This window comes from Podarcis pityusensis, assembly GCF_964106645.2.
Source record: "Podarcis pityusensis genome assembly, chromosome: 8".
Lineage (NCBI taxonomy): Eukaryota > Metazoa > Chordata > Lepidosauria > Squamata > Lacertidae > Podarcis > Podarcis pityusensis.
In genome coordinates this window covers 11597854-11625188 of record NC_138033.1, presented here as the reverse complement: position 1 = coordinate 11625188, position 27335 = coordinate 11597854, and the positions used below count along the sequence as shown (strand labels likewise).

Sequence of the window (27335 nt, the reverse complement as noted above, 5' to 3'; positions counted from 1 at the left end):
GCATAGTGCAGTGGTTTTCAACCTTGAATGATGGTCGGGGTGCTGCGGGCAACACTGGCCTCTGTCCCTCTTTCCTTCCCTCCCTCCTCTGATGCCCTCTTGTTTCTCTGCCTCCCAAAGGCTTGCACATCTGCTTGTTGCAGCAGCCCTGGCTACAAGCTCCCCAGGCGAATGGTGCCTCTGGGACTGGCCATGGGGTCCTTCCCAGGCTCCTGTGGGGCAGTGTGAGGACAGGGGGCAACTCAGAGACCAGGGGCGGCAGCTGCCCAGAGGACTCCCAAGGAGACAGGAGAAGAGATAGTCTGAAGGAGGGTGTTCCTACAAGGGAGGGTGTTTGAAAAGGGGTGTGGGGCTGCCAGTTCTGCAGGCCAAGGGATGACATAACTGGGCTCCTGAGCCCCACTAGGGTGCCACAGAAATAAAGTACTTGGTCAAGGTTGCTGTGGACTCAAAAAGGTTGAAAACCTCTGGCATAGTGCTTTCTCTCTGTGCAGCATCCTGTCTCATTCTTTTTCTCTCTCACACACACATACACAGAGACATGGGTACTATTTAGGTGGCCTGGAAAGCAAGAGCAGACCCTTTACCTTCCCATGTTTCGCTAGCAATGAAGAAAGGAAGGGATCTTTCTCCTATGGGACGCAGAATGCTGAACTCACAGAAATTTGGTTATTCTGCCCCCTTTACTGTCACCTGATAAATCTTCTGCAGCAGCTTCTAATTTATCTGCTACACAGCATTTTCTGTTCTTAATCTTTGCTCTTTCAGGTGTTAATTCGATGTATTGACTGTCAAAATTATATATTTTTTACAGATTTGATCATATTTCTTGATTATTTCATTTTGAAAGCTCCCTTGATTGCCTCTGTTTTTATGCATTCATACATAAAATGTTCTGAAGGTTGAAATAATAATATAATATTGTGGGGTTCCATCAGTGTACCATCCACTGACCACCTGCACCAAGACCTCTCTAGTTTCTACATTTTAATAAAGATTAGCCATAGGGTTTTAAAAGATTTTTTCCCTCCAGAATCTTACTTTTTCCTACTACAGTGGAACCTTGGAAGCTGAACACCTGTAAACTCAAAAGTTTCAGTTCCCGAACGATTGAAAACCGGAAGTGATTGTTCTGGTTTTTTAATGATTTTCGGAAGCCAAACGTCTGGCGTGGCGACCGCAGCTTCTGATTGGGTGCAGGATTCCATTTGACTTCCAGGTACGGCTGTTTCTGAGATACAAAGACATTCCCAAACATGTGACACAGGGATGTCAGATAATTCACATAGATATCATCCCCCACTGCTGGCCACCAGCTCAATGTATTTTGTCACGAGGCTCTTTTGAAAGTGCTAGTCCTCCACAGCCCCCCCCCCCCCGCTGCCATCTCCCCCAGCTCACCTTCTGCACATCACCCAACCCTTCTGTGTCCAGTAACACCAGGGTGAAGTCAGGCCTCTTGGGATGAGGGAGGCACCACATCCAGATTCCCTTGGTCTGCGCCTGCACTGTGGTACCCAGACAGAAACCTGAGGAAGGAGCAGACAATGATTCCCATCAAGAAAATGAGAGCTCCCAAGGCTTTGATCCTTTGCACAGTTCCTCGGGATTTAGCCTCATTGAACCCAACGAGGCTCACTTCTGAGGATCAGGCTGCAAGATCACTTTACTCGCTAAGCTATTTTGGCTTAAACCCAGAATATGTATCCCACAAGAAACAAAGTAGATATGTTGGGAAAGAAGCCAAGTGTGTGTAACCCCATTTACTTATATTGATGCTCCTTATTACTCTCGCCTGTTGAAATTTAGACTGGAAGCTCCCCAGGGCAGGGACCTACTGACCATTTTATCTGAAATGCACCATGCACATTGATAAGTCTATATAAATATTCCACGACATCCATTACTCCTCTGTCTCTATGCTTCTCCCTAGGCTAGGCAGAAAACCCAGAGGTCCTGAAAGCCGATTCCAGCTGTAGCAGACGTCATTGCTTTGCTCCAAACAGTGCTGGATTAAGGGTGGTGAAAGTGGTTCCCCTGCACAGGGCAATGAACCGAAGGGGTGCAAAATTGTGAAGCTCCAGAATTGAGAAGATCTGTTTTGGGGCGCCAAATTTTAGCCTCGCTCAGGGAGGCCAAAATATTATTGAAGTCTGCCCCTGCTCCAAAGAGGCCTCATGCAAAGCTACTAGACTCCAGCCCTTCCCTTGAATAACCGGGATTATTCATGAAGCCAGTCACCTTTTCTCTTGCCGGCAAGCCTGTTCATGAGATAGGACTTGCCAGTGCGGTACAACCCCGCAATGGCCACCACCACCACTGGCTGGCAGATCCTGGCAAGCACCTCTGCAGCCTCCCGGTTCACCACAAGCTTCCCGTCCGGCATGTTCTCAATTAGGCAAACAGGAGCCGCCATGTGGACCTGCCCTGGGGCCATCGTGCAAAAGATGATGGGTCTGCAAAAGGAAAACAGAGAAGCTCACAATACAGTGGAAACTCAAGTGTGTCTCTGCCTATTAGTGAGCCAGCATTTCCCAAACTTGGGTCTCCAGCTGTTTTGGGACTACAGTTCCCATCATCCCTGACCACTGGTCCTCCTAGCCGGGGATGATGGGATTTGTAGTCCAACAACAGCTGGAAACCCTGGAGTGAGTGAATAAGTGAAACCTGACTTGGCAGGGCAAGATGTTAGGAACAGCACAGATCACGTTGCCCAGATCACCATTCTCAGGATAGCTGTGACAAGTCTACACCTGTTCTAGAGGCTCGAGTTCCTTGGCATCAGATGCCGACACTGAAAGCCAAAGGTGGTGTTGGGGGGGGGGTTACTTGCTATGCAGGGGCGTCTTGCCTATAGAGGCTAGTGGCGCAGGACGCCAGGGAAGAGGCTGAGGCTGGACGCGGCGCCTCCCTGCGTCAGCTCGCTGCCCTCGCCCATCTCGTTGAAGCAGCACCGCCTGGAGCCTCCGCCTCTTCCTTGTTGGAGGGATCTTTGCACCACAGTGTCAGATATACTTAAGAAGGCCCTGTTGCTATGCACCATGCCCAGTAGTGTAAATACATTGGGTTGGCTGGAAGTTAAAACATTTCCTTCTTTTTATCATAGAAGAAGAGACAGAAGAGCAAATGCCTATTTTTTGAAGGTGAATGACTGCCACCTTTTATTTTATGTACCGACACTAAAAATAATTAACATTTTTTTTCACATTGCTGATCTATTAGCGGGAGGGCTGTGTATAGAATTACAACCTTTTAAACTGATTTTGGGAGGAAATTGATCCAATATGCAGGCCTTTTTTTTTAAGTACAGTACATGAGTCAAACATATCATTTTATTAATACAATAAAATACACTCTTTCAATCTGATATATGTTACAAAATCAAACTAGAAAAAGGGAAGGAGTTTTAAGATCTTTATCAGAGGCATGCGCTGTCATAACACAGAAACATTTTTTTTATAGAGTCCAGGTTTTCCTTCCAATACAATTCTACCAGTGAATCAGATTTGCGGATTGACAGCAGGAACCTTGCAAAGCTTACTCAGAAGTAAGGCCCACTGCTTTCAAGGAGGGAATACAAAGTGTGTTCAGGCTTGCAGCCTTCCAGTGCAATCCGCGCTCTCCCTCTCTCTCTATACTATATATATATATATATATATGTATGTATTCAGAAGTAAGGAGTGTGTAGAATGCTTACACATTACTCCCATATACATTTACACGGGAATAAGTCCAGCTGAGTACAGTGGAGCCCATTTCAGGGTAGACACAGATGATGCTATTGATAAATTTACTGTATTAGCATGGGAGAGCAAAGTTCACTTTAAACCCTTTTCTAAAGAACTGCGCACTTCCGATTTCGCCTTTGCAAAGATTGGGGGGAGGGGCGCGGAAAGGCTGACTTAACCCTCCCCCTGCCTGCCAGTTGCTTTCCCACAAAATCACCCCCGTCCACTTTCCCACCCTCCCCGGCCAAATTCCAGCGCCTTGACAGCACCTTCTTCCCGGAAGGCTCGGGTTACCAGTTCTGGATCTCTTTCTTGGAAAGCGCCCCTCTCCCTTTATTCTCTGTCTGGCGATTTCACCTCTGCAAAGATCCAGCGCCACCCGCAGCAGCAGCAGCAAGAAAAGTGCAAGCAAAACCTCGAAGGAGACGGCGAGGAAATCGGGCTCGTTTCGCGAGGACGGCGCAGCAGCTCAGCCTCGGACGGTTACGAGCGCCAGCCCGAGCCCAATGGAAGGTAGCACCGGGCGGGCGGAGCAGAGGGCGAGGCTCCAAAGTCAAGGAAGAGACGCCCAGAGATTTCCTCGAGCAGAATTCCCCCCCCCCTTTTTTTGCAACCCAGCGCCCCCCCCCCATGTTTTGGTCTCGGAAGTTCATTCCCGCCCCCCCCCCTACAGTTAGTTATCCTGGCCGGGACAGGCAGAAGTCCAGCAAAATCTGGACAGAGCCACGTTCAGAAATTATTTGAGGCCCCCCCCCCCATAATCCACTTCTGGTTACGACCCCAAAACTATTTCACCATTTTGTCCACCAGGGAGCAAAGTTCAGGCATTGCAAACCTGCCCAGCATGATTTTTATTTTTATTTTACTTTAGACCGGTGGTTCCCAACCTTTTTTTGGCCATGCCCCACGTAAGCATCTCTAAAATCCTGGTGCCCCCCCCCCCCGACATACAATTCGTATTATTCTAAAAGTGAACACTTATTCACGTAGAGGAAGCCTAAAAGGCCATTAACTGTTAATAAATCGTTCTCAAAATGCACCCCCTTAAAAATCAAATTGCCCCCCTGTGTGGCGTGTGCCCCACGTTGGGAACCACGGCTTTAGACAAAGGGCGGGTGAGGGGAGTCGTGCTAGAAGTTTGCAAAATTACGCATGGCATGGCGAGAGCGGATAGAGACACGTTTTCCACCCTATCTCATAACCCCAGGACTCGTGGACATCCCAACGAAGCTGAACGTTGGAAGATTAAAAGGAAATGCTTCTTCGGGCAGCGCATAAACTGTGGAACTCACTGCCACGGGAGGCAAGGACGGTCACCGATTTGGATATGGCTTTAAAGGAGGACGAGACCACGTAGAAGGGAGCCAAAGGCGGCAAAATGCTTCTGAATCCCAGCTGCCTGGACCTGTTCCATCTCCTGAGAACAGGATGCTGCATCCAGACTCATGGGCGCCGCCAACAATGCGCCGCTTCCTGGCCAAGGGGGCGGGTTGGGCGGGAACGTGAGATTGGCCTGTCTGGGTGGCGAGATAGCGGAGGACCGAAAGTGAAAGCAGGCACCCGGCTGCCTCTTTCCTGACAAGGCGAGCGATTCCAGGAAATCAGCGCTTCTCACTCCCGCCTCGATAAAGGCAACCGTGAAGACGAGGAAGAACCCTCCCGTCTCCAGACAAAAATAGGGACTTTTTTCTGAATTCCCCTTGCAGCACTTTGATCCCAAACTGAATAAATTCCTTCGCAAAATGACTCGTTTGTGGGCGTTGCCCCGGGGGGGGTGGGGGGGCATCGAGTGGTTAGGTCGTTTTAAATTCTATTTTCTTTCGCCCCCCTCCACGGTGGGGGAAAGGCATTTGTGAGATTTTTCTGCCTCAGGGGCCAAATGAACTTGATTGGCCTTTGGTCTGAGTGGTGGAAAGGCACCATTTGCAGTTCCACTGCAGGCAGCAACATTTGGGCGGATGGGCTTTGAGCGTGCGTAAGAATAATCGAATGGTGGAGTTGGAGGGGACCCTGAGGGCATCCAAGCTCTCCTTAAAAACCTCCAAGAAGGAGAGTCCAGAGGTCTGAGAAACGGTTCTGGAGATAGTTTGTGGGAAATGCCCAAATACCTGTTCTGAAAAATGCCAAAATATGTACCTGGCAATACTTCTATTAGTAAAGGTAAAGGGACCCCTGACCATTAGGTCCAGTCATGGCCGACTCTGGGGTTGCGGCGCTCATCTCGCTTTATTGGCTGAGGGAGCCGGTGTACAGCTTCCAGGTCATGTGGCCAGCATGACTAAGCCGCTTCTGGCAAACCAGAGCAGCGCACGGAAACGCCGTTTACCTTCCTGCTGGAGCGGTACCTATTTATCTACTTGAACTTTGAAGTGCTTTCGAACTGCTAGGTTGGCAGGAGCAGGGACCGAGCAACGGGAGCTCACCCCGTCACGGGGATTCAAACCGCCAACCTTCTGATCAGCAAGTCCTAGGCTCTGTGGTTTAACCCACAGCGCCACCCGCGTCCCTCTAAGCTAGCCCAAATGTCACAAATTGGTATGTGAACTTGAGTTTTCCAGAACATTTGGTAATTGAGGGTGAACTTGGCTGACATATAGTGGTACCTTAGTTGACGAACGTAATCCGTTTTGGAAGTGTGTTCTTAAACCAAAGCGTTCTTAAACCAAGGTGTGCTTTCCCATAGCAGCGGGGAACTCAGTTTCCAAATGGAACACACTCAACACGTTCTGCTTCCAAGGCAAAGTTCACAAACCAAAACACCTACTTCCAGGTTTGCAGCATTCTTGATCCAAGTTGTTCATAAACTAAGCTGTTCTTAAACCAAGGTACCACTTTATCTGGAATACCTAAGTCGACAGTGCCGTTTCCCCATAAAAATAGCTCAAAAACGGCATTTTGTTTTGCCAAGAAAAGCTCAACAACTTTTCTGTTGGGATTTTCAGTTTGAAATATGTCAACCTTATCAGTTATGGGGTCTTCAGGTTCCCCCCTCCCTGACTGGTGTTTTATTTGTGGGTGTATCCTGCAATGTGCTCTCTACACTGTAAGAGTGCATTAGTGACAGATATGTTCTGCTCTGCTTCCTAGTGCTTCCACATTATTGCTGCCTGGAGGAGCTATAGCACAATAAAAGTGGGACAAAAATAAACCACAGCAATGATTATATGTATTGCTGGATATATTACCACATATGGCCAGTAATTGGCACTTCCTAGTTTCAACGCTTATTGTAGCTTTAAATCTTTATATGTTTATCCGTATAGTGAGGGCATCCTCATATAGCCAACTTATAATGAGGAATTGACACAAGACGTCACTCTCTGTCGATATAATTAGGACCACGTATCATATGGATAAGGGGTTGTCCCTCGCTTTGCTATTTAATGAGAATTTGGCCAACTGTCAGGCACCTGCCTAGTTTGACAAATTATCATGCCCGAGACATGAAATGTATTTTGCTCAGCCACAAGGACCGCCTACGCCTTGAACCCTCCATGAACCTTACTCTGTGCCCACAGGAGAGATAAGGTGCACACTTGCACCCACTCCCTGGCACCACTGGAGGAGGACAGCTGCTGATCTTCACAGCACTTACAGCCTAGAAGAGTATAAGGCAACCGCATTTGGTGCAGACCAACAGGATCTCATAATGGGAGAAAATGCCAGTACAGTGGATGTTGGCAAACTGAATTTTAAAAAGGTGAAATAATATCAGAATTGGAGTTGTCAGGGATGCACAAGGTTAACGCTCAGGAACTTGGCAGTGTCATTTTTTATATTATGAATTTTTATACAGTGGTACCTTGGGTTAAGTACTTAATCTGTTCCGGAGGTCTGTTCTTAACCTGAAACTGTTCTTAACCTGAAGCACCACTTTAGCTAATGGGGCCTCCTGCTGCTGCCATGCCGCCGGAGCATGATTTCTGTTCTCATCCTGAAGCAAAGTTCTTAACCCGAGGTACTATTTCTGGGTTAGCGGAGTCTGTAACCTGAAGCGTATGTAACCTGAAGCGTATGTAACCAGAGATACCACTGTATTATGGACATATGTTCTGTATTATTTTCTTAATACTAATACAAGTTAGTCATGGCCTTTGGCTAGAACAAGAAACTTACGAGCTAAAGAACCTTTTGCTCTGCTGTGCACAGGCCCTATGTCTTACCCTCCCACTTTGCTGCTCCTGATATAACTCAACTTCACCTCGGTGCAGAAACTCCTCCTCACCTTTTGCAGATTGGGAGTCAACCCTGGTTTCAAACTCTGGCCCCATTGCATGTGAGATTTGAGACTTTCTATCAGGCCAGGGTTTCTCCAGCAAACTCTGTGCTTCTGACTGACTGGAAAACAGGTGCTGGGGCCTATAAGTAGCATTTGGGGCACACGGCTGTTACAAAAAGCAAATTCAGATAGCATGACCTTTTCGTGGATATTGTACATCTTTGTCCAGGGTGGTATAGTGGTTACGAGTGTTGAACAAGGACCTGGGAGACCAGGGTTCGAATCCCCACATGACCACAACACTTGGGTGATGACCATGGGGCATTCAAAGCCTCCCACAGCCTAACCAACCTCACAGGGCTGTTGCGGAGATTCAGTGAGGAGTATGCCACCTTGAATTCCTTGGGAGAAAAAAGTTGAATAAATAAATAAGCCACCTCTTCTCCCACGCCACAAGAAAATTTAATGAAACACACAATTAAAAATGCAATGTTGTGAACTCCAGAATTATTTTATTATTTTGCCAGATGTTTATTCACATAAAAAAAACCAACAACAAGTGTACAGTACAAGATCAAAGCAAACAGGCGTATTTCAAATCCAGCGATTAAACCTACCCTCAGATGTGACGGTCAAATTTGTAAGCTTCCATGCGCTTACAATCTGCACCCAACCACATTTTCAGGTCAAGTCTGTGGTAAGCATCACTCTGCTAATACTGCAATATGGCACTCAGGCTACATCAACACAGCAGCTTTCTTCGTGATAGTGGCTTTGGTGTGACCTGAGACACTGTATGGCAAAAAGTTCTTCGTAGGCAACAGGCATGAAAGTAGCTAACTGGCTTCATAAAGAGGTTGCCTTTGACAAATACAGCACCATTTTAAGGTGTTCAAGGAAATCTGCACACAATCTGCATCTTCAATACAATCTTGGAAGGCATTCTTGCCTCCCACTTGCAAGTGGAATTTTTTTACAGCTTCCTTTTTGCTTACTAACTTAATACAAATGTCAGGGAAGAAGAAAAAGGAAGTGTCAGTTCCGATGGAGGGCGGGGACGGGGATCCTGGCAAATATATTAATATGTGGGTGTGTCAGGGAACAACAGAAGCTAAACTAGGGGACACCCAAATGCCCTGGCTAACACACCATCAACTACACGCCTTCTTAAACAATCAAGTAGTAAATTCAACAGCTACTAGGCCCTTGACCACCTTCGAAAACCTTCTCCTAACAACAACAGGACATGACAAGGGGATGGTATCCACAATATACAATATACAGATGGTACCTAACACCACAGAAACTGGTGCTGATATGTCCAGGAACCTCGCCAAAATGCTGGAGAGGCTCGACCTCCACAGGCACATACCTCCACATGTGGTGGGAATTCCCCCAAACCCAACTCTTCTGGACAACAGTCATACAAGGAAGAAGCAAAATAACTAAACAGGTACTAGAAGTAACCCCAGAACTGGCCCTATTAAACATCTTCCAAGATAGCAATGCCCACTCATACTATAAAGAGCTCATAGCCCACCTACTCTCAGCAGCCAGAAACATCATAGGCAGACACTGGAGGGACCTGTCAGGAATAAACATGGAACACGGGTATCAAGTAGTATGGGAAACAGCCTTACTAGAAAAGTTAATCAATAAACTGAGACTGAAACTGACACGGGGAGAAATAGAAGAGGATGCCTTCACCACCGTCTCACGACAAATGTAACTGATCTGTAGGCCTTTCCCTGCTTGATCACAAGCGCTTTATAAAGTTAGAAGCCAGCGATCCAGCAAGTCTGGGGACAATACCAGGCAAAAAACATGTGGCAACATCTACCAGACCACCCAACACCCCGGCAAACCAAGATGGCTTCTTGATATTTTCAGCCTGTTGTCTCAGCTGATTAATCTCCCCATTTAGTCGATTTGCTTCTTTCTGGAATCCATCCTTCAGCAAAGCCTCTTGCTCCTGTAAAAAGAGAGAGCATTCACATCAAAAGCAAAGGGGTGTGATTCGGCTTTCGGTGTGCTTAAGAATAAAAAGGTAAAGGGACCCCTGACCATAAGGCCCAGTCGTGACCGACTCTGGGGTTGCGGCGTTCATCTCGCTTTATTGGCTGAGGGAGCCGACGTAGAGCTTCCGGGTCTTGTGGCCAGCATGACTATGCTGCTTCTGGCAAATCAGAGCAGCACACGGAAGTGCCGTTTACCTTCCCGCCAGAGCGGGACCTATTTATCTACTTGCACTTTGACGTGCTTTTGAACTGCTAGGTTGGCAGGAGCTGGGACCGAACAACGGGAGCTCACCCCGTCACGGGGATTCGAACCGCCGACCTTCTGATCGGCAAGTCCTAGCACCACCCGCGTCCTGTGCTTAAGAATACTTCCAGCCAAACTGAAAGGAAAAAGCTTTCTTCTGGTGTTCTAAAAAAGGCATCTAATTGAATGGAATTTAAGTTTTTAACATCATTGTCTACCACTTGACAGTCAAGGAGATGGCTCAGATCACGACGAACTTCCTTCCAACCCCAGAAGCTTCACTCCACAGCTGAGTGTGTCTTGCAAGGATGCCTGACCAGGAAAAACACTGCTAACTAAATTAGATAGGGGCCCTGGGCTTGTGAGGAAGAGGGTAACACTCCACTGAGCCTGACTTGATCCATTTTATAAGGAAGTACAGAAATCCAGAACCACCCAAACTAGCGTTCTTGTGTTTGCTTGTTGCAAATGGAGAAGAGGCCCAAGATGGGCCTGTGATAGTTACCCTGAGTTTACTCTCCATCATCATATTCTGCTCTTTCAGTAGATTGTCCCTTTCTTTCACCATCTTCTCCTCCAGCTGATGGATGTTCAGCTCGTAGCTCCGTTTCTGATCCTCCATCTTCTGTTCCAGCTCAGCTTGCTTCTGCTTCTGGATCTCCTGCTCTCGCTGCGCAGCTTCAGCCTTTGCCTTCGCCTCTGTCCCAGGAAAGGAAAAAGGAAGAACGAATAACTGCAGGTGTTTGTGCAGTGTTCACAAGATATTGTTCTACGGTTACTGACTGCTATGGAGTTTGGGTTTGGCTAAAATAGGATTAAAGGGGCCAGAATTACTGCTTGAAGTTTGTTAATGCTCAGTGGCCCTGCATACCGTTCATATCTGTATTTGGAGAAAGTAGGAAGCCCCAAAACAACTAGAAAATAGAAACGTTGTAGCAGAAATAAATACTCCAGAGCAGTAGTTTGTGGGACTGATTCAAGTGAATACAGTCATACCTCAAGTTACAGTCTTGAAAGACCTACATTGGCTCCCAGTACATTTCCGAGCACAATTCAAAGTGTTGGTGTTGACCTTTAAAGCCCTAAATGGCCTCGGCCCAGTATACCCTCATTGTTCTGCCTGGGCACTGAGGTCCAGCACCGAGGGCCTTCTGGCGGTTCCCTCATTGCGAGAAGCAAAGCTACAGGGAACCAGGCAGAGGGCCTTCTCGGTAGTGGCGCCCGCCCTGTGGAATGCCCTAACATCAGATGTCAAAGAGATAAACAACTACCTGACATTCAGAAGACATCTTAAGGCAGCCCTGTTCAGGGAAGTTTTTAATGTGTGACATCTTAGTGTATTTTTGGTCTTTGTGGAAGCTGCCCAGAGTGGCTGGGGAAATGCAGCCAGATGGGCGGGGTACAAATAATAAATTATTTATTATTATTATTATTATTATTATTATTATTATTACAGATGCTTCAGGTTGCGTTTTTTCGGGTTACGGACCTGCTGAAACCCAGAAGTACTGAAACAGGTTACTTCTGGGTTTCGGCGGTCGTGCATGCACAGAAGCGCCGAATCGCAACCCGCGCGTGCACATTCAAGTCAATTAATGAATTCTGTTGCCCTAGCGCAAGAATTCCACTTAAAAAAGAAACTTTTTCTGCTGTTAGGAAAGTGACAGACAATTGAACTGAAAATTGTGGGATGTGAATGAGTAAAAGGGAAAATGTATAAGCACCCTACAAGCAAGTCAGGATGAATGTTCAATGTCATAAACAAATCACAATGAATGCTTAGCAAACGTTGGATCTAATCAAACCTCTGCAAAAGCTTTCTGCAAGCAGATATTATTATTATTATTATTATTATTATTATTATTATTATTATTATTATTACAGTGGTACCTCGCAAGACGAATGCCTCGCAAGACAAAAAACTTGCTAGACGAAAGGGTTTTTTGTTTTTTGAGCTGCTTCGCAAGACGATTTTCCCTATGGGCTTGCTTCGCAAGACGGAAACGTCTTGCAAGTTTGTTTCCTTTTTCTTAACACCGTTAATACAGTTGCGACTTGACTTTGAGGAGCAATTCATAGAACGCGGTGTGGTAGCCTTTTTTGAGGTTTTTAAAGACTTTGGTGATTTTTGAAGCTTTTCCAAAACTTTCCCGACACCGTGCTTCGCAAGACGAAAAAAATCGCAAGACGACAAAACTCGCGGAACGAATTAATTTCGTCTTGCGAGGCACCACTGTATTATTATTTATATACAGCCCTATACCATCAGCCTTGAATAGCACATAGAGGTGAAAGAGAAAGTGGGAGAAAATGTCTCTTTTTCCAACATGCTTCTATGTCATTTTCAAGGGGTAAAAAGATAACCACACCCAAAACCTCATGACCAAGTGAGCAGCATGTGGGGAGGCCCAGAGTCTTCATGGGCCCCAGCGGAAGACCTCCAGGGAGCCCATTGTTGACCACTGCCCAATGCATGCTACTTTCCCATCCCCTTACCTGCCATTTCCTTCTCTTTCTCTGACAGAGCTTTATCACTTAGCAGTATGGCTCTGCTGACATTCTCCTTCTCCTTGAGGAACTGCTGTAGGACTGTCTCTGCCTGCAACAGAAGAGTCAGCAGAGTGAATGAAGAGAGGCCGGCTAAAACATATTGGGTCCCCTGCCTGCTTCAAGTTTCCCATTTTTGCTTAATAAGGTGAGAAAGGAGAAATACAAATGCATGAACATTTCTGCAGTGATGTTAATAGTAAAGAGGAAGGGAGACTGTCTGAAGCATGGACTGTGAGAAGATAGCTGGCCCAGATGGCATTTGACTCCCTGGCAGGCACCCCTTTCATTTCAGGCACAAAGTAGATCTCATCCTGCAGCTAAGGGTTGTGGATTTCCTTCTTCTATTACCTCTGTATTAAAAAGGACTCCTCCTGAACGGTTAAGTCCGGTCAAAGGCAAATACGGGGCTGCAGCGCTCCTCTTGCTTTCAGGCAGAGGGTGCCAGCCTTTGTCCACAGACAGCTTTCTGGGTCATGTGGCCAGCATGACTAAACCACTTCTGGCGCAATGGAATGCCGTGACAGAAAGCAGAGCGCACGGAAACACGGTTTACCTTCCCGCCACAGCGGTATCTATTTATATACTTGCACTGGCATGTTTCTGAACTGCTAGGTTGGCAGGAGCTGGGACAGAGCAATGGGAGCTCAACCCATCGTGGGGATTCGAACCGCCAACCTTCTGACCAGCAAGCCCAAGAGGCTCAGTGGTTTAGACCACAGCGCCACCCGCGTCCTCTGTATTATTCACCCCTAGAATTGTGGCCCTCTAAGAGCCTAAGCAGATACAGTGGTGCCTCGCAAGACAAAAAGAATCCGTTCCGCGAGTCTCTTCGGCTTGCGGTTTTTTCGTCTTGTGAAGCAAGCCCATTAGCGGATTAGCGGATTAGCGCTATTAGCGGTTTAGCGGGCTTAGCGGATCAGCTGATAAGCGGCTTAGCGGATCAGCTGTTCAGCGGCCTAGCGGATCAGCTGATAAGCGGCTTAGCAGCTTGGGGAAAGGGGGGGGAGGAAAAAAACCCCGCAGGAACTCACAAGACATTTTCGTCTTGCGAAGCAAGCCCATAGGAAATTCGTTTTGCGAAGCATCTCCAAAACGGAAAACCCTTTCGTCTAGCGGGTTTTCCGTCTTGCGAGGCATTCGTCTTGCGGGGCACCACTGTATGTTGAGGGATGCCTGTGACTGGATCTGCTAGCATTCTGAAAGTTACTTAACACTCCTGGGGACTGCACATCACATCAGAGCAGCCAGGATGGAAGAAAAGGTCATCTGCTTTCCTGAGCTAAACAGCCCTCCAAATATCCCATAACGCAAGGAACTCTCAGTGCCACTGTGTCCTAGTCCAATCTGCAATCTCTAGCAATTGATTTTAAGTAAATTTCAAAGCACTGTGGACTTCCTGTGTCACATCTATATAGGTCCTAAATTGGGAAGCTCAGGCATATTGCTAGGGGAAGCAGAACAACCTCCCACAATCTTTCTCCCCATCTACTTTTTATATGTCTCTCGACTGGACCAGGAATCTGAGCTTGTTTCAGCTGTATGCCTTTCTGTTTGCTACCGGGTTGAACAATGAGCTATTAGACTGCAGTCAGACAAGCCTTAATTTTTCATAGATTCAGAATTTTAAAAATGGTGCAATTGTGTAGCAAGAGTTGTTGTTGTTGTTGTTGTTGTTGTTGTTGTTGTTGTTGTTGTTGTTGTCTTATACCCCCGCCCATCTGGCTGGGTTTCCCCAGTCACAATTTCAGTACCCTATCTCCAGCTCTGGTACTCAGATATGAACTTTGCACCTATTTCAGCCACACCTATGAAATCTGTTTCAGGTTTTGGCAATTTGAATTCTGAGAAAACCATGATTTGGAGTGCACCCCCACCCTCCAATTAGCCGAGCTATTATAATGCCCCTTTAAGATGTTCATTCAGCAGCCCTCGCGCTTCCTCACCATCACTCCTTTCTTCTGTTCTTGGTGGTATCTCTGTTCCATTTCCTTCAGGTCATCCGAAAACAGCTTGTGACCGCCAGGACAGGAGTAAACCCCTTGTTTGATGTTTTCCTCCAGCTCCCCAGACAAGGACATCAACACAGCCCAACAGAGTTTTGAAGATTCCTGCTCATTCTTTTGGCAGAAGCCCTCCTTCATCTGGTCCATGGTTTTCTGGCAACACAAACAAAAAAAAGCTGAGACATAGCTAAGCACTTCGAAACATTTCTAGTCTGGGTGAACAGACTTTGTGCGTCCAGATTTATTTTCAGAATAAAATTGTTCAAGACATTTCTTAACCACCCTCCACCAAAAGATTCCCGTGTGGTGGACAAAAATCTGAATATTTGGGTATAATATACAGTTTGCAGCATGTTAATATACAGGGGATCAAGGGACAACCTACCATGAGTTCCACCTGGAACCGTTGTTGGTCATCCTTGAAGGCACGAGCCAGGAACACCTGCAGGGCCTCCTTCTCGCACTCGGCATGGATCCCCAGCAGCTCCTGGACCGTCTCCGTAGGAAGTGTCAGCTTTTGATCCATCAGCTCCCTGTAGCGCACAGTAGCATCATGGATAGCAGCCGAGTTCTCAATCTCAGCCACGGCCAGCACCGCGCTCTCCATGCAAGGCACTTGCCCACTGCGAATGGTGTCCACATAGGTTGTCACTAGGTTTGCCAGCACTACCAGGGGGAAAAGAAAAGGAGCTAGTTGTGGGAAGACACACTGAACTGCCTGTGCTCAGAGTGGCCCATTGCAATGCAAAACCAAGTAGCTAGGATGGTGGGCCAGATCCCAAGCTCCTCCCTGGGGCAATTATGGCAGGTGCACAGGGCCATCCAGCTGCCAACCAGCTAGTCTGAGGACGACTACACAGTTACCAGGACTCACAGCGGCCATTGACAAGGTGTCCTCCGGGGATGGTCTTTTCCTTGGATGTACTATAGATGTAACGGCAGAAGTGGCCGGCTTGTTCCACAAAGTCGGGCTCCAGCTGGCTCTCTTGCATCGACTCCAGATGGGGCAGGTTCTTCCTAGTAGTGGGTCGGTCAAAAATGAAACACTTGCGAGTGGGGAAGAACATCCGGATGCATTTGCGAGGCAGGTTGTACAGCTGAACATCAGAGGCATCGCCTGGAAAGAAGACGATGGAGATGTTAGCTATTTTCCTGAGTCATGCAGGGGTTTCACCCTCAAAGCCTTCATGATGAAGTAGCCTCCAGAACCAGGACTCTGAAGATGACTCTTTACTTGCAGGGTGGCAGCTGTTAACAATCAGTATTATTTGTGCATATAAAGTCCAATACAATGCATTTGAGCCCAAGAGAGGATCTTTTTGCTTCTTGCTTCAAAAACTCTTTCATAGCAGTAAGACAGCCTTTCTCAACCTGTGGGCCCCCAGAGGTTGTTGAACTACAATTCCCGTCACCCCTAGCTAGCAAGGCCAGAGCTCAGGGATGATGGGAGTTGTAGTCCAACAACATCTGGGGCCCCACAGGTTGAGAACCGCTGAGTTGCTGATTTGTCTGTCCTCACAAACTCTTCCAGACACAGCATCTGCTTGAAGTTTCCACACTCCCATGTTGTTGTTGTTGGTTAATGAAACAACAACAAGACAACCTCCAACTCCCTCCCCTCCTATCTAAGAAACACACTCACTTTTAAAGGGAGTTAACAAATTAACAAGGCAATGAGTCAGCATTTCTGTGACCTTAATCGGAGTCACAAGATTCTGCAGCTGTTACATTACATAGGTTTTCTTTCCCCCCAGTACAAATCACTCTTTGTAAAATACATTTTCTAACAAATACAGTACCAGTACAAATATTAACAGGAGATGGGGAGCTTGTGGGTAAATCTGAAATGGCACACGGAAATGCAAAGATACCAGTGGGTTGGAACATGGAAGAGGAAAAGTGGAATTTGAGCAAGGCGGATATTTCATACTACAGAAGGGAAGGCATACTATACTTCATGGTTATCCTTATTAAGTACATAGGCACACAACCCTTTCCCCTCTTCCTTGCTTCCCCCCATTCTGACTCTTAGATCTAACTTTAGATGGCAAGCCTATAGGCATGAGTTTCTAAGTTTCTAAGTTTTAAGCAACAACTAGTAATTTCAGATGCATTATGAATTCTGAGTGTTTTTAAATATATATGCTAAAAACAACAGTCTCATGCACTTTAAAGACTAGCAAGTATGTTATGGCATAAGCTTACTCTCTCAGGTGCATGGAATGTTATCCTACACACATGCAAGTTACAAAGCTGGGTTAGCCAGCCTAGTGCCCTCTAGGTGTCATGGGACTGCAACTCCCATCATCCCTAAGCAGTGTCCATGCTGACTGGGGCCTACCAGAGCTGGCTGTTTGTGGGGGTAACGCTCCGTTTTGCAAAGGCAAACCTCGCACAAAGACGTGCCACAGCATGTCAAGGAGCGTTACGCTTGCTTTCCCTGACCTTTTGCCTTCTTGGCTAGAAAACAGGGTTTTCCCCCTGACCTTTTGTCCTTTCACAAACTGTTTGCTTAGACATATCGCTTGGCTTGAGCATGGAGGGAAAGCAGATGTTATCAAGTATCGGGGGAGGACATTTGAGGGAAACACCTGCTGACATGCGTATTTGCTAATGCTGGGAATGTGCTTAGATGGAAATATGTTAAAGTTCAGAGTGGTTTCACTACAGCTTTGCAACTGTTGATTTTTGCCAATAAAAGAGGCTCTGCCAAGCTAGCCGATTAGCTTGCTTCCGCATAGCTCACCCGCATTCAACCTGTGGTCTCAGTTATTCCTACAGCTGTTAGTAAGTTAGCAAGGTTCTGTTGTGTTTGCTGCAACACAGGAACTTGGCTACTCCTTTGAAACAGTTTATATACTGTATTTTATTGTGGTTTGTTGGGAGGAATTTTGTGCAGAGGAAAGCTGCAACTGTTTCAAATAAATGTGATGTGTAAACACATCAAATGTGCTTTGAAGCACGACTCTGCTAGGTAGTAAAGACATGACGTTAACACACCTAGACTGGTATTAAACTAAGGCCACATTCACACAATACAGTACTTCAAAGCACTATGATACCATTTTGACCAGTCATGGCTTCCCCCAGAGAATTCCAGGAACTGGAGTTTGTTAAGGGTGCGAAGAGTTGTTAGGAGACCCCTAATCTCCCCCAAAAGCTACAATTCCCAAAGTGGTTTAACAACCAATACTCCTTCTCAAGGAACTCTGTAGTCTGGGAAGGGGAAGAGTAGTTTCCCAACACCTCAGCACCTTTAACAAACAGCACTTCCTGGCATTCATTGGGGGGAAGCCACTGAATTCGCCCGCCACTGTCAGTACCTTTCTTTAATCTCAAGGAATGTTCCAGATACTCATCTTCAGTGATGGGGTGCCCATTCAGCTCCAGCTGCAAGGTGAAATCCCGCAAGGCCCAGACGAAACTTGGGAAGAAGCGGACAAACTCAGCAGAGTCTTCCAGTCCCTCACTGCCGCCCCCGGGGGACGATTTGGCTTTGATGCGCTCGGTGAGCTCTGTCACATAGCTGTTGGCCAGGTTTAGGAATCAAGAGACCAGTTGCCTGCACAGGGGGAGAACAAGCAGCCCCTCAAAATACCCCCACCATGCAATACAGAACAGACAGTTCGATGCAAACGAGAAAGGTTCCATACCTTTAAACTGCTGCATATTTTGGAGTGCCATCTCATTAACCTTTTCCATTGCATGTGCAGAACAAATCCTCATGCAGCTGCATTTGTGGTGATGATGTCCTCACAATGTGCCCTTTCCATGCCTCTTCCCCCCCCCCATCCTGCCCCCAAGGGTGGACTGCTTTGAAATTATTGCCACAGGAAAACAAAGTTACAGCAGGAGAGAAAAGCCCTTCAACTTTATGTGGCACATGGATGGCAGTTTTAGAAAAATGATGTCAAAGATGTTCAAAGTTGCGAGTTAACTCTTTATTAGCAAAAGCAGGATCTTCATGGACTTGGTTGAGTGTCAGGCCAAAGGAGCGCAGCAGCTCACCTCCGGTAGGTCTTGCCCCATGACTCCATTGCTGAGACTGAAAGTCCCCACCTCCCCACAGCAGTCTAGGTCCCTCCTCTCCAGGGCTTTCCCCAAACAATCAGAGACTGCGCCTGCATGCAACTTGCCACTGCTCTGCCCATTTCAGCCCTCTTCTGGTTCTGGGAGACAAGTGGGGAGGGAAGATTGTAGCAGCAGGATGGGGAGACTCCTGTGACTTTTCATCGACCTGATTCATCTTCCTCTTGGAGTCCTCCCACTCACCGGCTTTGGCTTCTGCCTTTGATTGTGGACTGCTCTCTGCCACAGATTCTTCCTGCTCACTGAACCCTGTTACCTCCTCATCTTTTGTTTTCTGTTTTTTATGTATATAATTTTTATTAAATTTTCTGTTTTAGAATTTCAAATTCTCATTTTACATCCTTAAGATATCAATGACTTCTCTTCTCTTTCCATGGTTCATTTTACATATCTTAAATCCCTGCATATTGTACAAAAAACTATACCAATCAGTTTACCGTTATTGCATCCATCAAAACTCATTTACACTGTTGAATTTATCTTAATGTTGCCAGCGTTTTCAGCTGGGCACAATTATTTTCCATATATTCAATAAACATTTTCCAGTCTTCTTTAACTGTATGTTCTTCTTGTTCTCTTACTCTGTATGCTAAGCCTGCAAGGTGTGAATATTCTGTCAAGTAAGTTGCCATTCTTCTTTGGTTGGAAGCTTGCTCATTTTCCATTTTGGGGCTAACATAACCTCTTCATCTTCTGAGACTTCCTCTTCCCAGTCTGACTCCTCCTCTTCTAAGTTATCACCAACTTTGAACGGTATGATTTACTGCTGGCTTGCTCTGTGGACTTGTGGGTCACAATACCGAGAAAGAATGAAAACCTAACACTACAAAGGTTAGAGTTCTACCCGTTGTTCTGCACACTCTTGCCTCTGGTCCCACCCACCATTGACACATGACCCCTGGAAGGTTGCACATAAAATAATGTGGCCCCTGGGCTGAAAAATATTTCCTACTGCTCTAGAGTAACAAGAGGCAATGTCCTAAAGAGAGAGAGCCAATACAGGACTTCCTCAAACTCCCTCCGGCAAATGAAAATCAGAGTTAGTGCTTGGGAAGGATACTGAAGTTGATCCATAGCTTGCTGGTCAATGGCACCAAAACTGTTGTAGACCAGGGTGCTGCTCAGGAGCACAGCCAAAGCGAAGATCCAGGTGTCGTTTTGAGTGTCGCCCTAAGAAAGGAGGAAGAAAGTGTGGCAATCACACAGGGTCCCCGGCCATTTCACCGTCTATTGATCCCTGTGCCACCACTTTATTTCTCGCTCCCAACACCCAAGCCCTACCTGGGACAATACTGAGTCCAGTCAGGGTTAAATTGGAACATAAACTTTTGTTTATTTATTGCAGTTTAACAAGCGTGTGGTTTCATAAACAGTATCAGTCAATTACATTCATGGGGTGCCTATCCAGACCTATAACTTCCACTACCTGCTCTCACTCACTAAACCACCTCTCAGATATTTACTTGTCTTCCTAGCCCCTAACTGTTCCTGACTCAGCTTATTTTGCTACACTAACTCAACCTACCCACAGACTCTATTCCAACTCACTCCCACTCCAACCAACCACCCAACTCCCAACAAACTCCCCCAACCCTCCCAGAGCTGGTTTTATAATCCCTCTGACTCCAAGCCCCTGGGTCCTGATTGGGTAACCTGTTTAACTATTTCACCTCCAGGACTCTCTCAGATGTTAACGTCACAGAAAGCTGTTCGGTTCTGCTTCTCCCCTTCCACCGCAGTGTTGCTGCAAATATTGTTCACAGAATCATAGAACTGATTCTATGACCCTGAGGATCATCTGGTCCAACCCCCTGCGATGTAGGAATGCAATGCGGCTGTCCCATACGGGGATCGAACCTGCAACCTTCACGTTATCAGCTCCACGCTCTAACCAACTGAGCTGCACAATACATAAGTACTGATTCATTCTCAAGTTATTTGTTGCTTTTACTTGGCCCTGGGAAAGCTGGCGTAGCAGGCTAAGGACTGCCGCTGATGCAGTTGCACAACTGAGAACCAAAGTGCTGTTGGTGATGGGCTGTCCCTAAACTCCCTTCCTTTGAGCCCCGATTCTGGGTTTTTAACAGCCGCTAGTCACGTCAAAATCAAAGCAGGGAAAGCTTTGCCCAACACTTGTTCCCATGCCAGAGAAAAGCTTCCTAAGTTATAATAATAATAATTTTATACCCCGCCCATCTGGCTGGGTTTCCCTAGCCACTCCGGGAGGCTTCCAACAGAATATTAAAAACACGATAAAACATCAAATTAAAAACTTCCCTAAACAGTTTCTGTTCCTCAAGCTGATGCTATTGTTGCCAGAAACAAAGTGGCAACTCTAAAGCACAAGTGTGCAAGGAAGTTGAGAAATACCATTGGCGTAGCGATGTTTGCTCATGTAGGCTCGAGCTTGTCCTTTGCTATCCCATACCACTGTGGATGGGAAAGCAACCAGCACCAGATTCACACTACTGTATAGACCTTCCTCCAGCTCTCAACTTCAACTGACTGGAAATTACAAAAATTACATGTTGTGCTGAGCCATCAAAATCCCAGCAGCCAAAATATTTAGTCATACTTGGGGCTTTCCTGTAGTTTACAAAGAGGACGGCAGCCTCACACCTGCTTGTTTTCACAGTCCCTTTGCCGAGACCTGGTTTCAGCCTCAAGAGTCGCACTTTGAATGTATAAAACATTTATCTCTGTTGATGTGTGCATTTTCTGGTTCTGTAGACAAATACCTGGCAATGATCCTTCAGCAGCTGTGTACGGTGGCAGGTATGTTGCGCCTGGCCCTGCCACACATGCTGTTATGTCCTATGCCCGTATATGCTAGGCAGAAATTCAGCGGGTGCGCCATCCAAGAGTTCAGAATTACCTTTTCCACATCGCCTAGTCCCTCTGTATCCAGAAGCACAAGGGTTTGACCAGGCCTGCCAGGGTAAGGGACGCACCACATCCAAATTCCCTTGGTCTTCGACTGCACCGTAGAACCCAGGGGGAAACCTAACCATGGAGATAATCAAATTTTCAGGATTTAGGAAGCCAGAAACATGTGAGCTAGTAAGATCAGGGAACGGGGCTGGTGCCCTTTCTCTTGGAAGGCTCTTACATCTTAAACAGATTACAGTGGTACCTCGGGTTACATACGGTTCAGGTTACATATGCTTCAGGTTACATACTCTGCTAACCCAGAAATAGTACCTCAGGTTAAGAACTTTGCTTCAGGATGAGAACAGAAATTGTGCTCCGGCGGCGTGGCGGCATCGGGAGGCCCCATTAGCTAAAGTGGTGCTTCAGGTTAAGAACAGTTTCAGGTTAAGAATGAACCTCCTGAACGAATTAAATACTTAACCCGAGGTACCACTGTACAAGTGACAACATTTCAGGGGTGTAGTTCCCTCTCCCACACAGGGGGATAGGGTGGTAGGAAAAGTGGGCTTCTGTTTAGGAAACTAGAAAGGTTCCTGACACCGAATCAGCCCATCTAACCCAGTATTGACTACCCTGACTGACAGCAATTCACCAGGGTTTTCAGACTACGAACATTCAACCTGGGAACTTATACATGCAGATCAGATACTCTACTAATATTCTACATTTTACAAAGAGATGTACCAGGAAAACTAGGATTAGAGTCATGCTGGACTCTTGTGGAAGTTGTGTCCAAATTGTTGCCTTGGAACACATTAACTGTCTTTGAATTGTTGTTGTTGTTTATACCCCACCATCTGGCTGGGTTTCACCAGCCATTCTGGGCAGCTCCCAACAGAATATTAAAAACATGATAAAACATCAGACATTAAAAACTTCCTGATACAGGGCTGCCTTCAGATGTCTTCTAAAAGTCAGATAGTTGTTTATTTCCTTGACATCTGAAGGGAGGGTGTTCCACAGGGCAGGCACCACCACCAAGAAGGCCCTCTGCCTGGTTCCCTGTAACCTCACTTCTCACAATGAGGGAACTGCCAGAAGGCCCTCGGCGCTGGATCTCAGTGTCCGGGCAGAATGATAGGGGTGGAGACGCTCCTTCACGTATACTGGGCCGAGGCTGTTTAGGGCTTTAAAGGTCAGCACCAACACTTTGAACTGTGCTCAGAATAAGTTACTACATGATTCTCTCTGCACAGAAGGGCACTCTGTGGTCCATACAAACACACACAAACCCATTTGAGCATAAAACACTTAAATTTAGCATTTGCTCCCCTCCCTCTCCAGGGTTCGCTGCAATTTTCTCTCTCACCTGAGTTTCTGCCAGCTAGTTTGTTCATGAGGTAGGACTTGCCCGTTCGGTAGAGTCCCACAATGGCAACCACCACCACCGGCTGGTGAATTTCGGAGAGCAGGCGAAGGGCCTTTTCACAGACAAAGAGCTTCCTGTCCCTGTTCTCGATCAGGCAGATGGGCTCAGACATGTGGCTTTCGGGCGCCATTGCTCTCAACCTGAAAGTACTGTTTGGGGTAGGAGACAGATGGAAAACCAGGAAGAGTCACCATGGGATATATTTCACGTACACCTATGAATCAAAAATATGAGCTGCACGGATCCAGCAGTCAGAAGAATCAGAAAGATGATATTTATTTATTTAATTATATTTAGATAGATGTTTGTTTGTTTGTTTGTTTTTTGTTTTGACAAAGTAATAATCACAAATATATAAGAATAAAAATGTGCACCCCACCCCCGAGACCATTCCATTGCAACTATCTAACATCCCAAAATTTCAACACGTCTTGCGATGGTTTGACCCCTTTCATTTTAACAGTATAAATTCTACAAAGACTCTCCCTGTCTCCTCAAAATCATTTCTCCTGCATATTCCCCATCTTATCTTAATGGCACATATTACTTAATCATTAATAGCTATAACCCACCCCTCTTTATACCATTTTTCCATTTTATATTCTGCTTGCCCCTTCCACTTCCTAGCTATCGTAATTCGTGCAGCTGTCAATAAATTTGTAAGCAAGTCCTTCATAGCCTATGAACCTTCCACCCCATTGTAAATAGATAATAATGCTACCTCTGGACTTTCGGTCAGCTTTAACGCAGTGATTTCTGTTATTTCCTTAAACTCCCTTTGCCAAAAAAAGTTTACATATTTACACCACCACCAGTGAAGATAAGATAGATGATTTATAATGTGCACAAGCAATGTGCAAATAAATCCATTAATAAAACACAGCTAAAAAATTTAGGTAATGAATTTGATTCAGTGTTGACCATTTGTTCTGTATGCCATGAATTTATAATTTCTGGAAGTTTTAATGATTTCATGGTACACTGCCAAGATATTATATTTATTACCATTTGGACAACTTGATGGTTTATTGCCTTAATGGGGCGCAGCAACAAAACCGCTGACGAATTTGCAAAGCTAAGCAGGGCCAGGTATGGTTTCGATTTGGATGGGGAACCACCTGTTGAGATTCCTGCACTGACCCTCAGGGTTCCTTTCAAATCTACAATTCTCTGACTCTATGATTCTGTCATCTCGAACATGGGTAGGCAAGCTAAGGTCCGGGGGCCAGATCCGGCCCAATTGCCTTCTAAATCCAGCCCATGGACGGTCCGGGAATCAGTGTGTTTTTACATGAGTCAAATGCGTCCTTTTATTTAAATTGCATCTCTGTGTTATTTGTGGGGCATAGGAATTCGTTTTCCCCCCTTCAGAATATAGTCCGGCTCTCCACAAGGTCTGAGGGGCAGTGGACCGGCCCCCTGCTGAAAAAGTTTGCTGGCCCCTGATCTAGAAGGTTGCAGGTCCCGCATCCCTGCATTTGTGGCCCTGAAATGATTAAAATAGGATTCTCCCTTTAAACTCTGCCTTCACCTCTCTCCTCTTCCTTCGTTTTTCTTGCGTCATATTTTAGACTGTAAGGTCCTCAAGGCAAGGAGCTAACCTTTTGCAAAACACCACACATATTGAAGTTACGACAACAATAACAACAACAATAATATTGTTTTAATATTTTAAATTTTCTGTAAATTGCCATGGCTTTTATTGGAAATGAAAGGTGGCGTACAATTTAGACAAACAATTTTTTCTGTTACTGTTATTATTAGGAAGAAACTATGTTCTGAGCAGTTTGTCTGCAATGAGCAAACTTCTCACCCAAGAATCTCTGGGAAGCCCCGTGTTTCCAGGAACACCGTTTCAAAACCACCAGCTTCGTGGGGTCTCCCTCCCTCCCAGTGATAATTACTGAGGCAGTTAAAACTTGCTTCGGTTTCCGGATCGAGGCCCTGCCTTGCCCAGAGACACACAGAGGACCCGGAAGGTTGACTGGCCTCTTTGCAGCCTGCAAAGCAACCCATCGCGCAAAACCACAAACCGCACAGGGTTCGTGTGGGAATCCCCAGGCCGATTCTCACGAGACACGCCCCAAAGGGGTAATGGTGCCAAATGCACAAAACCCATCTTCTTAGTTAGCATCATTGGTCCCTTCGCCCCCCCCCCGCAATAAAATGTTTGAGGGGGTCGCGCCCCCCCCCGCATCGCCATTCAAACAATGTGCGTGCGCCGTGTCATGTGATCGATTATGTGGTGCGAGGCTTACCTCCCCCCCCCCCCACAATTTTACTGAAGTTGACACCCCTGGCTAGAACTCTTTCCTTAGCTCATCGCCCCCCCCCCCGGCCCCCGCAGCTTGGCGCTAAATCAGCCTCAGACGCGCGGAGACATTTGGCAGCACCTCGTAAGCAAAAAGAGCTTCGCTTCGGCGCAGCTCCAAATGTCTGGCTAAAACTAGCTCGGGTGGGGATCCCAGAATGAACAACCGGCCCTTTGCTGCCCCGTGAGCCGCTGCTCTGCTTTTGCATGCGCACCAGCAAACCGATCCTCCGCGCGTCTACTCGGAAGTAAACCAGACGGCGACGGCTCTCCCCCTCTCCTCTCGCGCAGGAGCGCGGTGGTTCCCAACTTTCCGGTGCAACGTCTACTCAGAAGTAAGCCTTCCTTTAACCCCACGGGGCAGGAGTGCCAACTTGGCCCCGGGGCCGTGGGTGCCATGCAGCGTGCATGACCCTGGCACCCAAATCTGTGGGTGCCCGGTCCCCTTCATGGAGAATTTTGTGGGCGATGGCGCACCCACCAGGGTCCCAGGGAGTTGGCACCTATGCCACGAGGATGACTCCCGGGTAAAGAGGGCTGGGATTGCACGTGTGGATTCTCGCAGCTGGCAAACGAGGAGGCGGCTCTCCAAGCTCCGCCTCCGCGGCTGTTCAGCAACTGGGATCGCGGCGAAACTGCCGACCGCGGCGGGGTCCGCCCGAAACGCGGCCGGGCGCTCTCCTTACCTCCCGGCAGCAGCAGCAGCAACAGCAGCAGCGGCCTCTGGCTCCCAGACCTCCCGCCGACCCCGCTAACTCTGGCTCCTCGCCTGCCCAGCGGGGCTTTTGTTCGACCGGGAAGTGAAAGTGAAAGTAGCTCCTGCTTGTAAGCGCAGGATTCCAAGAAGAGCGGACAGTTCCCGGCAGCGCCATCCGCGTCATCCCTTTCTGCGTTTTTATCTGCCTTCAAGCACGGATCTGGGTGTTTCTGAACTGTTGCCAGTTATGTATGCCCTTTTATGGACGCTGTTTTGTATTATTTTATTAATACTATTGCCTAGCGCCAGTTTGTTGTGGACTTTGGCTAGAACAATAAACTTGATATATGCCTAGCTTTTGTGGGATTTTAGTGTTGAGAGGCTTTTGGGGGGGGGGGGAGTCCCTGCGACGAGGTGAGCTCCTGTTGCTCGGTCCCTGCTCCTGCCAACCTAGCAGTTCGAAAGCCAACCTACTTGTTCAAAGTACAAGTAGATAAATAGGTACCGATCCAGCAGGAAGGTAAATGGCGTTTCCGTGCGCTGCTCTGGTTCTCCAGAAGCGGCTTAGTCATGCTGGCCACATGACCCGGAAGCTGTACGCCGGCTCCCTCGGCCAATAAAGCGAGATGAGCGCCGCAACCCCAGAGTTGTCCGCGATTGGACCTAATGGTCAGGGGTCCCTTTACCTTTACTAGTAGTCTGCATAATGCCCGAGCCCTAATTCCTGGGCTCCTAGACCCACAGCAAGGGTTAAAATCTGGTATGAACTAGCCAGGCCATCTTCTTGGTGACTTATTGGGGAAACTGTACGCCAGCTCCCTCAGCCAATAAAGCAAAATGAGCGCCGCAATCCCAGAGTTGTCTGTGACTGGACCTAATAGTCAGGGGTCCCTTTACCTTTACCTATAACAAAGGGAAGTAGCTTTGTGCCAAATGGGTGCTCCCCCTCAATCACCTGGCTGGTAGGGGCAGCAGAGTCATGTGTGAGAGTTGGAAGCAGCCTTCAGGCAGAAGCCAGGGAAGGAAAGCCATGCTTGATTTCTGTTGTCAGGGTGGGTGGGCGTGTACGCAAATAGGTAAATATGCAAATGGGGTGGTGGGGTGGTCTAAACCACTGAGCCTCTTGGGCTTGCCGATCAGAAGGTCAGCGGTTCGGATCCCCGCAACAGGATGCGC

At 47.1% G+C, this 27335-nt stretch overlaps 2 protein-coding genes across 2 annotated transcripts in view; both read right to left on the bottom strand.

Annotated features, from left to right (window-relative positions):
- LOC308483124 (uncharacterized protein) overlaps positions 1–2452 on the bottom strand; it is a 31986-nt gene extending 29534 nt beyond the window's left edge. The window contains exons 1-2 of the mRNA XM_081016710.1: positions 2242–2452; positions 1402–1529 (exon numbers count right to left, since the gene is read on the bottom strand). Coding sequence (XP_080872836.1) covers positions 1402–1529; positions 2242–2437 — 324 coding nt within the window. The 5' untranslated portion in view covers positions 2438–2452. The remainder of the gene's footprint in view (positions 1–1401; positions 1530–2241) is intronic.
- A 5987-nt stretch (positions 2453–8439) lies between these two features.
- Positions 8440–26471, bottom strand: LOC308484175 (guanylate-binding protein 3-like). Its single transcript, XM_081018873.1, has 11 exons — positions 26149–26471; positions 23092–23300; positions 21727–21854; positions 19912–20021; positions 18086–18288; positions 15637–15879; positions 15148–15428; positions 14703–14915; positions 12706–12808; positions 10715–10908; positions 8440–9919 (listed from the first exon to the last, which is right to left on the bottom strand). The coding sequence occupies exons 2-11, from the start codon at positions 23279–23281 to the stop codon at positions 9704–9706; spliced, it is 1881 nt and encodes a 626-aa protein (XP_080874999.1). The 5' UTR covers positions 23282–23300; positions 26149–26471; the 3' UTR covers positions 8440–9703.
- Between the last annotated feature and the right edge of the window lie 864 nt (positions 26472–27335).

Coding starts and splice junctions, on each gene's coding strand:
- LOC308484175 (XM_081018873.1), bottom strand. CDS start 23,281: ATGGCGCCCGAAAGCCACATGTCTGAGCCCATCTGCCTGATCGAGAAC. Junction 20,022..21,726: donor GACTAGGCGATGTGGAAAAG/GTAATTCTGAAC, acceptor CTCCTTTCTTAG/GGCGACACTCAAAACGACAC. Junction 10,909..12,705: donor GAAAGAGAAGGAAATGGCAG/GTAAGGGGATGG, acceptor TTCCTGGGACAG/AGGCGAAGGCAAAGGCTGAA.